The following is a 14368-nucleotide window of genomic DNA, read 5'->3' as shown; positions in this document are numbered from 1 at the left end:
GCATCACTTTGCATCACGTGCAGTTCTCTGCTGCAGGGCCTCAGCAATGAGTCAGGGGGTGTTTTGGGGCTCTTTGATGGTTTCCTGATGGTTTATGAGCCCTCCCCTGCTGCCCCTCACATGAGTGTCCTGTGGATGTGGCCACCCCAGGGTGGGTGGGTTTTACAACTGAGCCAGTTTGTGTAAGGCAGGGTGGTTTTGTATCCACATTCTCTGAACAGAGAGAGACATCATTCTCTCTCCCAGGATTTTTCCTGGGGAAGGCAGTGAGAAGCTCAGAGAAGAAGATAAAACAATTCCTATCTCTACTTGCTCCTCCTGTTGTTTGGCACCTGTGGAATGTGTTATGGAGATTGTTTACCAAGAGTGATTTGTTAATTGGATTCTGCTGATGGTTGTTTGGATTGATTGGCCAGTTGGGTCAAAGCTGTGTTGTCACTGTCTTGTAAGGGCCATGAGTTTTTCTTTAGTAGTATCTCTTTAGTATAGTTTTAATATTGTATTAGTGTAATGAAGTATAGCTTAACAAAGCATTTGTTCAGCCTTCTGAATCGTGGAGTCAGAGCACATTATTCCCTACAGTGAGGTTGCCCTGCACCAATAAGGTGGGTGCTCACTCCCTCTGTCACACACCCAAAATCTCTCCTCTCCCCATCAAACTGAGCTGATTCTTCTCCCCAGCTTTGTTCAGCTCTCCCTACACCTCTCTTTAGACCTGGACAATGGTACCACCTTTACCTTTGCTCAAGTTCCCATCAAGGTGGCTTAACTCACAGCCCAGTTCCCCTCAGGAGCCACATTTGAACAGGGCTTTGGTGCTCACAGCTTCTCCATACAATTTTGTCATAATGGCCAAGTCCTTTTTTAACAATGTTTAAGCCATTAACCATTTCAGTCTCTCACATCAAGCCTGGCAGAATTCAGGAAGCATTTGGATAATGCTCTCAGGAACATTATCCATTGTGGCTCTTGGGGATCTCCTGTAGGACCAAGAGTTGGACTTTGATAATCCTTGTGAGCTCCTTCCAATTCAGGATATTTCATTCTATTATTAACTCCATTTCTCTTCCATTATGTCATTAAGGGATTTTCAATCCTTGGGAGAAAACCTCAGCAAAATGACTGTGGGGTCCTCAGCCCCAACTGTTTGGGTGTATTAATGTTGTATTAATGTAACTGTATTAATGCTCTTCTCCTCTGTCAGACTTGTCAGGTTTAGCCACCATCACCTCTGGGGCAGCCATTGGAGTAAAATCCAAAGTGCTGCAGCATTTCGTATCCTCTGTAAAACCAGATTTGGTGCAGAATCCCCTCATCTTTTGAAACATCCTATCTCCAAAGGGTGTCCTGGGGTCCAGTGTTTCCACTGAGTGCCTGCTGCTCCTCAGATTGATTTTGAAGTGTTAGATTTTACTGTAAATCACCAAACAACTGAAGACCTGCAGTGAGAGAGGGTCTCTGATTGAGGCTCTCACGTGCTGCTTGCAGCTGAGTCACTCAGGCTGCAGTGGGAGCAAAACAAATGTACAGAATGGTTTGGAGTTGGATTTAAAAGCACCTTGTAAAGTCTGGGGTTTTTTCTCCTTGTCTTCTAGAATTAGAAGGAATTTTCATTGTAAAAAACAGGGGAGTATCTTTTCATCTCTTCAGTCTTTGCTCTCGTTACAAGGTTAGCTTGACTTGGTGTTCACAGTGCTGAAATTCTTGTAATTGCATTTTACAATTGTTAAGTGCATAGCAAAGTGGGGTTTCTATCTTCATCAAGTACATTTGAGTTGGTGAAATATAAAACAAATAGCATTTCTAAATCTGCATATATATGCCATTTTATTCCTTATACTTGTATAATTCACATTTTCAAACTGCAGCCACAAAAGATTTAAAAAATGACATAGATGGAAGATATTTTGTTCACAGCAAGCTCTTCAATCAAACAACCAGAGGGATATTAAAAAATATATATGTATTCCAATGCCTGGAATTTGAAAGTCACCACATTCATATTAGAAATAAAACATGCATCTCAAAAGAGGAAAGCATATATTTATTGTGTGATTTATCTGGGATTGTGAAAGATTTTTCTTCACTGGAAAACTTCCTCTGAGTTAGATGAATGTAGTAGAGATAATGTATTTGAAAAAAAATCTTGGGATTTTTTTTTTTACTCTTATGGCTTGTGCTACAAAACAGATTAAAGATTATGAAAATGGTCCATTTTTCTTCTGAAATCAATCAGTGCATAAAATCCATTAGTTTTGAATATTACTCAAGCTTCCTCTGCCGCTGATGGCAATGAGCTCTGTTTGGAAGCTGTCTTCAACCTCAGATCTGTGATTCCTACGTTTGTGTAACCATAAATCCAGGTGTCTGAAAGACAGAATCAGTCTTTCTATCTTCCAGCTCCGAGAAATGAAGTCTCAGACTCTGTTGTCTTGGAAACAAGGTTTTAAATATCAAGGTCCTGTTAGTTGTGCACAAAAATTAGTCTCATTCTAGTGTATTTAGAAGGCCTTGCTAAGAGTAGTCCTTTAAGTCAAATTCAATATAATTTTTTTTTTTTTGGTACCTTTGTGTCTAAAAAAAGGGAGACTATTTTTTATGGGCTGCATCTCCAGGGGATCAGTTGAGACAAAGCAAAGGTGCAATGGTGAAAATCATGAAAATGCTCAAAATGGCAGCAAACAGGTAAAAGTTAACCCCACTTCTTCACCCTAAAGCAAAATGCAGCTGTTTGGGGAAGAAAATGAGAGTGTGAAATTCACCACACTTGAAAACATGAAAAGAGTGAATCAGAAAGATCACTCTGAATTAGATCTCACTTGTACAGAGGGGAAATAGGAGGATGTCTTGTGCTTGTAGTATATTGCTAACAGTTGCATCACTTGCCCTTTTGGTTTGCACTACATTTTCTCCAAGTTCAACATTCATACCCATTAAATTTCAGTCTTTTAAAGGCCACAGATTTCAAGATCATGAATGTCAGTAACAGCAATACTTTTTTTTTTTTCTGGATATTTCTTCAAGAATAAGTCCTTGCATAGACTTTTCAGAATATTTTTTTCCTTTTTAAGAGGCAGCCTCATGTCCTTACTGGTTACCATGTTGAGATGTAATATTTTGAATATTACATCTTTACTTCAAGTTTGAATATGAAAGCCTTGGAAAGGACTGCGCATTGTGTTTTATAATCTTATTTATAGAAGTGGAGACAGAAGAAACTAAGAGGAATATATTTGGAGTGTGAAAGGATACTGGCTTTACAATGACCAGTGAAACTGGCTCATTGAGTGAATTTGGAGCATGGGGAAGAGCCAGATGGTTTATTGAAGCTCTGCACCCTGTTCTTGTTCTAAACAGCAAAGCCTAAGCAGATGAAAAGCTGAGCCTTGTGATAGAAAACACTCTTTGCTCAGGGAGTTGTAGGATTCTCTTTGTACCTTGTTGTTCATGACAGATTTTAAGGTCTCATCCTGCCCTCGGGCAGCTGAGCAGAGAAAACAAAGAGATTAAAGGTGATTGGAAAACAGGACTATTGGATGGGTACCAATCCTTCTATTTTACCTGTGACAGTAGAGGGAAGGTAAATTCATTTTTCATCTGAACTTCTCCTCCTGCCTGTCCTGTTAGACACACTCCCTGTGCATGCCTCTTTTCAGAGGTGCACTTTCATTACCACACTGTCACACTTGGTTATTTCTCCCTCCAGCTCAGCACCAAAGCCCATGTTTAATCCATCCTCTCAGTGTCACACCAAGGTGGCTGTGTTTTACTCTCCCCATCCTGTGCACTTCACTGTGCAGCTATAAACAGGGATGTGCACTTGGTGCTGGAACAGAAATATCACCAGAAGATTCCTCTGCGTTACGTTCGAGGCTTTGGAGCCGTTCCTGGCGACTGAGCAGCCCCAGCCTGAGCTGTAATGACAACTGGCAGTGATTAGCACCTCTGCTGGGAAACTTGACATTGCCTCCAAGCACCAAATGCCAGCCTGGATGATTTCTTCTGTAGTGCTTTGGCCTTCCAGGCTGTCACTGGGGGTGATGGGTGTCCAGGAAGGTGAGGATTTCTCTGTAGTTACTGTGCTTTTCTTTTTCTTTTCTTTTTCTTCATACCTTTGTCATGCTTGGTACCGCAGAACTTACTCAGGCTGTTGTACCAGATATTATTCAACCACAAAATGGAATATAATCTTCTTTCTAAAGTTCCCACTTTTTTGCACCATCTATTTTAAATATCATACTAAATACTGATTTTAAGAAGACCGTCTCTCTAAATGTAAATAAGGAATTTTTTTTTTCTCAGAACTTTTTGCTGGAAGGTGAAAAACCCCAAATGAACAGATCCATCAATTATTTATTTTTCTCCCTCCTTCCAACATTTTAAACAATCTGAAGCCTGAAAATACGTAACTTGATTTAATCAATCTTCCAAGGAACCTTCCCATCATTTGTAGGGAGCATCAGCATTGAAGACATCATGGTATCAGCAGGGGGATGAGTCAAATTCCAAAGCTCTGTATATGAAAAGGAGCGTGTGAACTAACAAGATTACACAGATTATGAATTTCATGTTTGTTTCAAAACCACTTGACATAATTTACACTTTCTTTCAATGGGAAATATTTTATTTGCTTTGATAAATTTTTCTTCCAGGATTTTAGTTGCTTTTTCCCAGGTATTTACTTTCTCTTTTGAAGATTACTTGTAGTTTCTAGTAACATAATACTGTTAGTGGCCCTTTATATATGAAATAACATAATTTTAAAATACTGCATTCCAGTTGTTAGTGTTTCCAAAGGATATTTGTTCCTGGAACTGCATTCATCATATTAACAGAGTTAAGAGAAATTGCAGCAAGAAAAGTTGTGGCAAGGTAATAACAAATGCCATTTGTAAAGAAAACTAGGGTTGAAACAATTTAATTTTTAAGACAATTCAATTTCAGTTCCTGACTGCTGGGGCAGACAAATTCACTTCAGAGAAGAACAGAACAGCATTTCCTGGGCTGGCAGTCAATGAAATAAGAGCTCACTGTGCAGAGGACTTGCTCTGTGTCCTTTCTGAGCTTGTCACCTCCTCTCTGTGGCTTTTGTGTGTCCCTGCAGACCCCTGAGGAGCTCGAGGACGACTCGGACTTCGAGCAGGAGGATTACGACGTGCGCAGCCGAACGAGCGTCCAGACCGAGGATGACCAGCTCATCGCTGGCCAGAGTGCAAGGGTGAGTGCAAACCCCACCTGTGTGTCCAGCAGTGACAATCTCTGCCTCAGAAAGCAAAGGTGATCTCCAGTCCTCAGGGTTGTTTAAGAAAGGATGGGACCAAGCTGACGGAGCTGTTGAAGATTTTTTTTTTTCACGTCAAACCTTTTTAAGTAGTATTTATTGAATGGTCTCGAGGCTTTCGTGGTGCCTAGTATCAGCTGCTTGCTCCAGCTAGTGCTGTAAGAGGAGGCTTTGCAGGTTTGGAATGTGCTGAAACTGTGGGAGTAGTCAGCAAATTAAAAAAAAAAAAAAAAAAAATCCCATCAGCGCACCATGTGCTGTATCCAGAGAAATCTTACATTAGTCATGTTTCCCAGTGTGCAAACCTGTCAAGAAGATCTGTTTAAGCTACTGAGTAGTCCCTGTAATTTAATTGTAATTGAAGACATTTGCTACTGAGTCAATGTAATTTTACCAGGGTAATTACATCATGATAAACTCCAGTCACTGTGATTTGCGACCTCAGCTTGTGCATGGGGATTGCAAATTAAGCTGATGAGTGCTTCAGGGGTCACAGGTGCTGGGGAAGTGAAGTCTGTTAACACTCAGAAATATGCCTGTTAACACTCAGGATTATCCCATCCTCTGATGAATGTTTACTGAATAGTCTTCTCAGCTCAGATTATTAAAAAAGAAATAATCAGAATATAATTTTATGCATCATGAAAATACATTTGACTGGAGAAAAAGGGGTTTTTTTTTAAAGAAAAGCTTTTTTTAAAGAAAAGCATCTTTTAACATTTTCCAAGAGACAACCAGCAGGAAACTGGGAATTATCTGAATGATTTTCATGGCTGTTTCACACAGGTCTGATTTGTTCTGTTGTGCTAGAAGTGAAGCTATGGACTAAATAAGAAGCATCCTCCCCATACACTCAAACAGCAGCAAAAGTTTGTAACTGGAATGGGGATTTCTTACCTTGGAGTCTGGAAGAGGATTTGTAGGGCTGAGAACCTAAAGACCAGCAGGCAAAGATGCTGTGAAAGCTCAGAGGACCAGGACAGAGTTTTCAGCTGCTGCAGGCTGGTGCTTGACACAAAGGTTTTACACCCTGAAAAGAAACAGTGGAGTAACAAAAATCTCAAAGGAGCTTACTCAGAGGTGTGGGAGAAATGCAAGGCGTGGATCCAGTGAAATAGGCAGAGATTTCTTTTTGTCTTAAAATTATTTCCCCAAATATTGAATATAGATGGTAAATAAACCATACCATGCATCAGAAAAATGGGAGTTTTATCATGACATCCCTAAGGCAAAAAATACCTGGATTCTTTACTGTGAGGCTGGTGACAGAATGTTCTGGATGTAGTTGAATATCTTTTGTGGTTTTTATATTTTAAAGGGTATAAACTCCTGTTTGAGATATTCAAAGTATGGACCACTAAAGCAAATCTCAGGTATAACAGAAATGAGATACAGTACAGACTATTTTGTCAGATTTCACAGCCTTTCTCACCTATTTGGGTACATTTAGGACTGGGTAGCATGTCATCCTTTCTTGATCTGAAACCCAAGTAAAGACTGCAGTAATTTTTCTTACTAAGAATCGAGTTCACCTGGGGATTTAGGGTTCTTGAATTCTAACTACATTTATTGTGGTTATTACTACTGCTGCACTTAAATCCTTCTGCTTTGATCAGGTACACACTGTATAAACATAATATATCATAAAGGCAGTTCCTGAATAACATATTGCAATGTGGCACAGGAAGCAACAAATTATAAAAACCTAAAAGGGAAACAATGCTAAGCAGAAGCTGTCCAGTCCCCGTTCTGGAGTGCTGAGCAGAATAGAATCCTGCCTGAACCTTTCCTGTGGAAAAGATGCAAAATACTTTTATTTGTGCCATGTAATGGATTTGTTTAATATGCTTACTCCATAAGGCTGGTGAGTGTTTTAGCAGAAAGACTTGTGTTGGTCTTCAGTGGAAATAAAAGTGGAATTTACAGGCTGCATTTGCTGTAGGATATGGCTGCTTAGAAAGCACATCAGCAGCTGGAACAGAATTATTAAAGCACTGTTTACCAGCTTAAAGAGTGCTCAGGTGAAGCAGCCACTTAAGAACCCACAGGCAAGTCATACAGACAAACTTCCCAAATTTCACTACTCCTATCACATTGTCTTAATTTCAGCTAATTCCTCAATTCTGTTGTTTTACGTGCATTTTATATATTTATTTATTAGCTTGACTTATACTGCATTTTTCTGTGCAAAGACTATTATGCTCACATTTGAAACTGCTGAGTTACATTGATAAGGCCTAATTAAAACTCGTCTTGAATTTTAATTTGATTAACTTGCAAATTTCTCATTTTCTGATCTACTGTTTATAACCCTTTTTAATTTCAGTTTGGGAAAAGGTCAATTACGAATTTTTAAAAGCCAAGAGCATTTTAAGAAAATGTAGAAAAAGACTGCAGCTGATTGAAAGTGACATAAACAAGAAAAAAATGTAATGACACTTAAATATGTGTCACACCCCATTAAATGCATAATGTGGTCTTCAGAACCCCTAGAGCCAAATAATAGCTTAACTTGGAAATCATTATTCAAAGTGTCCATTTGATCTTCAAAAGTAATTATTATAATTTTTTTAGGGTGTTTTTGGAGGGGAGCAGGAACTTTGTGCTTTGTTCATGCTGAGGCAGATCAGTACCAACCTGTCCAGTGCCTTCTTGCATCTCTTCCAAGAGAAAATCGGAACACTAAATATCATTAAAAGATACACTTGTTGCAATTCACTTCGAATGTATTGTCTTGTGTGTCATAGCTTATTTTAGTGTTGTGTTAATCTGAAATCCTCTGTTTCTGACAGAGGATGAGACTAGGGGAGACACAGCAATTCAGTCTGCCTTTTCCCATAAATGTCACTTGTTGTGTTCTTCCTCAAAATTGAGATTTAATTCTCCTTTGTCAACTGGTGAATAATCACGACATCATAAATATAAATTTTATCATCTTGAAAGTGCAAGAAGAGGCATAAACATGCTGTGAATGTGCTTTTACCTGTCCTGACAGAAATCAAATGCCTACAGGATTTTGCATCTTCAGCTCCCATAAAAAGTAACTCAAGCTGTTGGGGCCACTGGAAAGATCCAGTTTGTAGCTCCCTTTTTTTCATGCCCAACCCCTGTATTTTCTCCAGGCTATCATGGCCCAGCTGCCCCAGGAGGAGAAGGCAAAGATTGCTGAGCAGGTGGAGATATTCCACCAAGAGAAGAGCAAGCTGGATGCAGAGGTGGCCAAGTGGGATGACAGTGGCAATGACATCATTGTGCTGGCCAAGCAGATGTGCATGATCATGATGGAAATGACAGATTTCACCAGGTAAGGACAAAACAACCCCAGCTCAGCAGCTCAGACGGGCCACATCTCCCCTCTTCTGCTTGATTTGTACCCTTTTGAGATGATTTGCTGTGGTTTTGGGGATGCAAAGCCAAGGAATGCTCATCATATCCACTGCTCTGGGTGTTTGTCCAAGTGGGATTAATCACATTAATTTTTTGGGCTATTTGCAAGTCTCTTTTATTTGCAGATCATTTTGTAAAGTTAGTCTGTGACCTTACAGACACTCCAGTGACATTTCCTTTAGTACCCATCTAAGTGCATGTGGCTCTCTGAACTTTCAACATTTCAGCACAATTTGTGTCAATCAAAAATAATGGCAAAACTATTTATATCATTTGAACATTGAACTTCCTTCCAAAAAAAATCCCAAATGAAATGAAACTGGTTTGATCTCATGCTTCGTGGGAGTCTGTCAGTAATGATTTTTTTTTTTTTACTTTCATTTCTTTTCTCTATTGATGCCTTATTCTTCTCTAATTGCAGAGGCCATTCATTAATGATACAATGTAAACAGAATTATTGTCTTTTATTATGGCCATGTTGTTAATCACACCAGGGAGAAAGGTTTACAAGATTCTTTGAATTCCAGATCACTGTAGTAAATTAAATTTTGTTCAGTGTTTATTTTTTAAGTGGGTTCAAAAGTGTAAATGGTATTTATCAAAATGTGATTACACAAAACAGGATGAAAATCTTTGTGATTTTTTTTTTCCAGGATTAAAATCAGACATCCATTTATTCATCTCTTTGTGTTGCCCCATCCCTGGAAGTGTTCAAGCTCAGTTGGTTGGGGCTTGCAGCAACCTGGGATAGTGGCAAGGGGTGGAAATGGATGGAGAGGATATTTTACACAATTATGTGTTACTTTTGTATTTGTATTGTCTCTGATCCTTCTGTCAGCAAAACATAGAGTGAAAACTGCCCAAACATTGTGATTATATCATGGAAGGAAGAACTGGTGTTCTAAAGCAACAGCCCAGAATATGCACAGTTTCTGCAACCTCCTGGACAACCTTTGATATATTGACCATGAAACTGGAAGTTTTATAATTGTATTTTCTAGCAACAAAAGAACAAAACTAATTTGAGAATGAGATAAAGACTACTGACACGTTTGAAGTAAATAAAAAAAAATAAAATCAAAGTGCACCTCTGTCTGCATCAGATTAAATAACAAGTTGTTCAATATATTCCATTAAAACAGAAACAAGCCTTTCACACCTTTTTGGTTGGCTGTAACCTCAGCAGTGTTAGAATAGAATAATTTTTCAAATGCATGGAGTTTGTGACAGTCAGAGCTGCTCATGTAATTAATGTAGAAGCACACGAGGTCACCAAGAAGTATTTTTGCTGCAGTTTAAGTTCACCAGAAGTGGGATACTTGTATCTGTTTAAAGTGGTAATGAAAGTCTGGAAGGAAGATTAAAATGGAAATATGTTTCAGCACGTTATTCTTGCTATTATAGATTTTAAAAAATTCCAAAAATAATGCAGTGTTGTGCTTAGAAAAAATGACTTCTCTTTAATTTAAAAAAAAAAAAAGTTTGATCATATTGTCATTTTCCACATTAAAAAAAAATGGAAAATGAATTCACTTCCAGTTGAGACTTTCTCAGAAGCAGCAGCAATTTTTTTTTGGTACAAGCAGGATTAAAGTTTTGAGTCTGATGAAAACTCACAGAAGTCTGTGGAGACCTTCTGTCTTAATACATTTTGGTAGCTTTAATGACTAAAATCAGAATTTTGTGCAACATCTTAAAAATATGGTGAAAGATCAGACCTAAAGCTAATTAGAAACGGTTTAAGTGTAACATTCAAGTGTGTAACATAATGATTATGCTTCACCTCTCTTTATTTTCCAACAAAAAATCTTCTAAAAAAATGTCTTCTAAAATGTGACATTCTTGCCTTAGACATGATGGGCTGAACATTTAGCACTGGCTTGGGAATCACATCATTTTGAAATAGTTGTGTATTCCAGGAACAACATTGGCTTAATGAGCACTTAAAAATGCATATACTATTAAGTACAGCTCATGTGCTTGAAGGCACCATCAGACTAAATTGCCACTGAGGCATTTGGTAAGGGAGAGGAAATACAGCAGAAAGATTTCTTAATCAAGCTGTACTATAAAGTACTTAAAAGGCAAAATTGTAATAAATTAGGAAGACATTTGTGTTACTATTTTAAAAATGAGCACTAAACAGGGTCACTAAAAGTGTTGCTTTTCGTGATTTATGGAGACTGTGGGTAATTGTCTTGTGTTTCACAGAGGGAAAGGCCCCCTGAAGAACACATCTGATGTCATTAATGCAGCCAAGAAGATTGCAGAGGCAGGATCCAGGATGGACAAACTGGCACGGGCAGTAGCTGATCAGGTAGCCCCAAAATGAGCTGAAACACGATGGAACCTCTATGCATGAGTTGCCTTTTGCAGGAAAAGTGTCTTACCAGAAAATCACCTGTTGGGAATCTGGATCCAGATCTTCCCTTTGGTTCTTCTAGACCCATCAGCATTTTGCAGAGCAGAAAATTCATAAATGAGTTTCTCCAAAATTCAGAAATGCCTGGCTTGTTCCTAGGCCTCACTTCTGAGCCTGTTAGAATTAGACAGAGACTCCTCCAGGTTGGAAAAGATTTATGAGATCATCACCTCCAAAATGTCTTTGCTGTTAAAAAAGCAGTAAGGGTTTGGATGCTCTGTTTCCCTTGCCAAGTCCCTTGGAGTGCTTAGATTCTTTTCAGCTCATTCTTCCAGCAATTTTCTCTTGATTTGGCTCTTTCCTTCTTCAAGGTTCTCTGACTCCCTATTTTCTGGTTTGCCTCAGTGTGTTGTGCATGCTGTGGGGTCTGTGTCCCCACTTCCTTTACGAAATTCAAAATATATATACAGCTGGACAGATGACCTTGCTGTATGTATATTTTCAGATTTATCTATTCATCTGGAGAGCAAGAGGAAGCATTGTATTAAAAGTCAAGAGCCAAATTTAAATCCAGGTCCTACGTAGCTAATTTTAGATTTAGACAAATTAAACTGCACTGTTTTTCCCTTTGTAAATTTCCTATAGTTTCTTTAATTTCATTGTCATCAAGAGAAAATTTGCTGGAAGTGGGAGCTGTTAACTTCCTTGCCTCTTTCTCTTCAAAATAAGAATGTCATTTTCCTCTTCAAGTAAGAGTGTGATAATGTGTAACACACCTTGCCATGGAATATGGGCCAGAGTGGCAAAAAAGCCCCAAAGCTTCCATTTTTCTGTAGCCCCAGAAATGTTGGGTTTAGGTCTTCTTCAGCAGCAGCAAGCATTTTTCCTGTAGTTAACCCATTCCAGTCCTTCAATTGTAGCATCTGTTCATTTTAACACAAGAAAGAAGAAATCCATCTGTCAGCTGATGAAATTCCTGGTCTGCAGTGTTTGCAGAGGTGGAATATTTTAAAGAAAGAAACAGAAGGAGACTTGTTAGGCTTAGAGTGCCTTGACTTGAGTCATATTTTAAATTTCAGAGGACTGTAACCCTAATAATAAACAGTGAAATTATTTTGAGAGTATTTGTTTTAATGCTTACACTTTCATGATATTTCACAGAACTCTGGGGGCCCTCAAGCAATATAAACTTTTTGTGGACAGTTGCATTTTTAATTACTGTTCCAATGAAAGAGCCCTTACATTTTTTTAACTCCAAGGTATTTATATTTAAATCCTTGACAACTCTTAAGAAGTATTGCTTTAAATTCATTCCTTTCAGTTCAGCAACTTCAAGAACTGAGTAAATATTTTTATATTAAATTGCCATCAGTAGGGAGAAGATTTCTTTGAGGGATTAATGCCTGAAAGGTGTGGCAACTGTCTGAGGAAGAGAGGCTCTACAGCAGCCACAGTGAAGATCCAGCTTTGTTTATTATTAGTTTTAAAGGGCAAGAAAAAAGCCAAGTGACTCCATTTGGGGTTATAGACAACAATATATCCAACTACTTCACCATGAGCACATTCCTTGCCAGAGCAGTGATCTCAAGGTTGGAGCTGTGATGTTGTTGACTCATGTGCATTTAATTCTATCAGTTTTTCTTCAAATGCTCTGATAATATTTTTTTTAATTGAGCACAAACTCTGTAAGGTGATAAAAAGGCATATTTGGAATCTTGGTTCCCCAGGCTATGCAGGAACATTGTCAGTCAGACTTTGCTGGGTAGCCCCAAAGAGTATTTCCTGGGGACATGCTGTTAGCAGTGGGTCCTTTCAGCTCTTTTTCACCAGAGTGAATTACTGAGGTCTGCTCTCCTGAGGCAAGGCTTGGAATATTAACTACAAGGCTGTTGTTTGTTATGCTGTTGATATTGTGAGGGATGATGCAGTTTCTATTGAGTCCCAGAGACTATGAATAAATTGTAATGGGGCTCTTTCTAGTTCTATTGATTGTGAAACCCTCACAGCATCCAGCACATTGCTAATCTAATCCTCTGAATGTCTGCACAAATGCCAGGGGAGCTGCCAGGCAGACAGGGGTTGGCATTGGCGTGGGGGTAACCACTCACAACTGGGTGTATCTGGACATTAAGTGGCCCATACTGGATGTTAACTTGGATGTCCAGCAGGCAACCTGGAGTTTCAAGTTAAACCTGACCTTTTGGGTGTTCAGTACAATTCCATAGATAATTGCGGAGCATAATTTAAAATTATTATTTTCATAATGCCGATAAAGAGGTTTCTCATTTTCGAGAAAGGTAGAGTGCATCTTTAGGTTGCAATTCATAAATCTTGAGTCAAATGAAAGATAGAATTTGAGTTTTCAGATTTGATCTAGTACCTCATGTAAAGACAAAGTGGAATAGATCCACCTAATACACACACTGCCACTATCTGATTACCTGTCTCTGATCCCATGAACTCGGCTCCATCTGATCAGTGTTTGTGTTGTCTGCAGTGCCCAGACTCAGCCTGCAAGCAGGATCTGCTGGCCTACCTGCAGCGCATTGCCCTCTACTGCCACCAGCTCAATATCTGCAGCAAAGTGAAGGCAGAAGTTCAGAACCTGGGAGGAGAACTCATTGTATCAGGGGTAAGCTGGGATTTGTGTTTAGCCATTTGTTTCCCATGTAGCACTTGAAAGGGAGAATTTTTGATTGCAATAATGTGCAAAACAAAAATCCACTGAATCATAAGTGAGTTTTTTTGTTTGTTTTTTGGGTTTTTTTGGTTTGTTGTTTTTTTTTGTTGTTTGTTTGGTTTTGGTTTTTTTAAATTCTATCACCATTATTCCAGGCCTTACAATAACTTGTGTAGAGCAATTTGATTTTCCAATTACCCTTTGTTTATACTAACCTTGTAGAATCTTCATTTTTCCAAAAGAAAAGTAATTTCATAGCCTAGAAAGTCATTGCCAAACTGTGAATATTAGAATTATTTGGAGCTTTTGTATATTTGCTCGTTATAAATCTTCCTTCCTTTGTTAGTACTGGTAATTTCCTTCCTCTGTGCAGAAGCCAACTCTCTATGAAGTGCATATTGTTAAGATGGTGATGACTAATGGGATTCATTCACTCAGGTTCCAATGCACACTAGGTTTAGCAAAAGACTCTGGAAGGCCAGCAAAATACTTTAAATTTTAATGCATATGCTGTTTTTAAGTCCTATTGCAAACACAGTGATTATATACTCTAATACCACCCAGTTATTTCAGTTATTTTCAATGAACACTACAAACTCCTTACATACAACCTTTTGCAGAAATAAAGACAGGCAGCAGTAATATCGTAAGCAATAGG

At 38.6% G+C, this 14368-nt stretch overlaps 1 protein-coding gene across 2 annotated transcripts in view; it reads left to right on the top strand.

The window, feature by feature from the left end:
- CTNNA2 (catenin alpha 2) overlaps window positions 1-14368 on the top strand; it is a 478672-nt gene that overhangs the window by 435856 nt on the left and 28448 nt on the right. For both annotated transcript variants that reach the window (XM_054632611.2, XM_077177858.1), the window contains 4 exons: window positions 5105-5218; window positions 8404-8585; window positions 10880-10985; window positions 13528-13662. In XM_054632611.2, coding sequence (XP_054488586.1) covers window positions 5105-5218; window positions 8404-8585; window positions 10880-10985; window positions 13528-13662 — 537 coding nt within the window. The remainder of the gene's footprint in view (window positions 1-5104; window positions 5219-8403; window positions 8586-10879; window positions 10986-13527; window positions 13663-14368) is intronic.

Source organism: Agelaius phoeniceus, chromosome 4, assembly GCF_051311805.1.
Source record: "Agelaius phoeniceus isolate bAgePho1 chromosome 4, bAgePho1.hap1, whole genome shotgun sequence".
Taxonomy (NCBI): domain Eukaryota; kingdom Metazoa; phylum Chordata; class Aves; order Passeriformes; family Icteridae; genus Agelaius; species Agelaius phoeniceus.
Note: the sequence above shows the minus strand (reverse complement) of the source record. Positions and strands in the feature narration are given on the sequence as shown.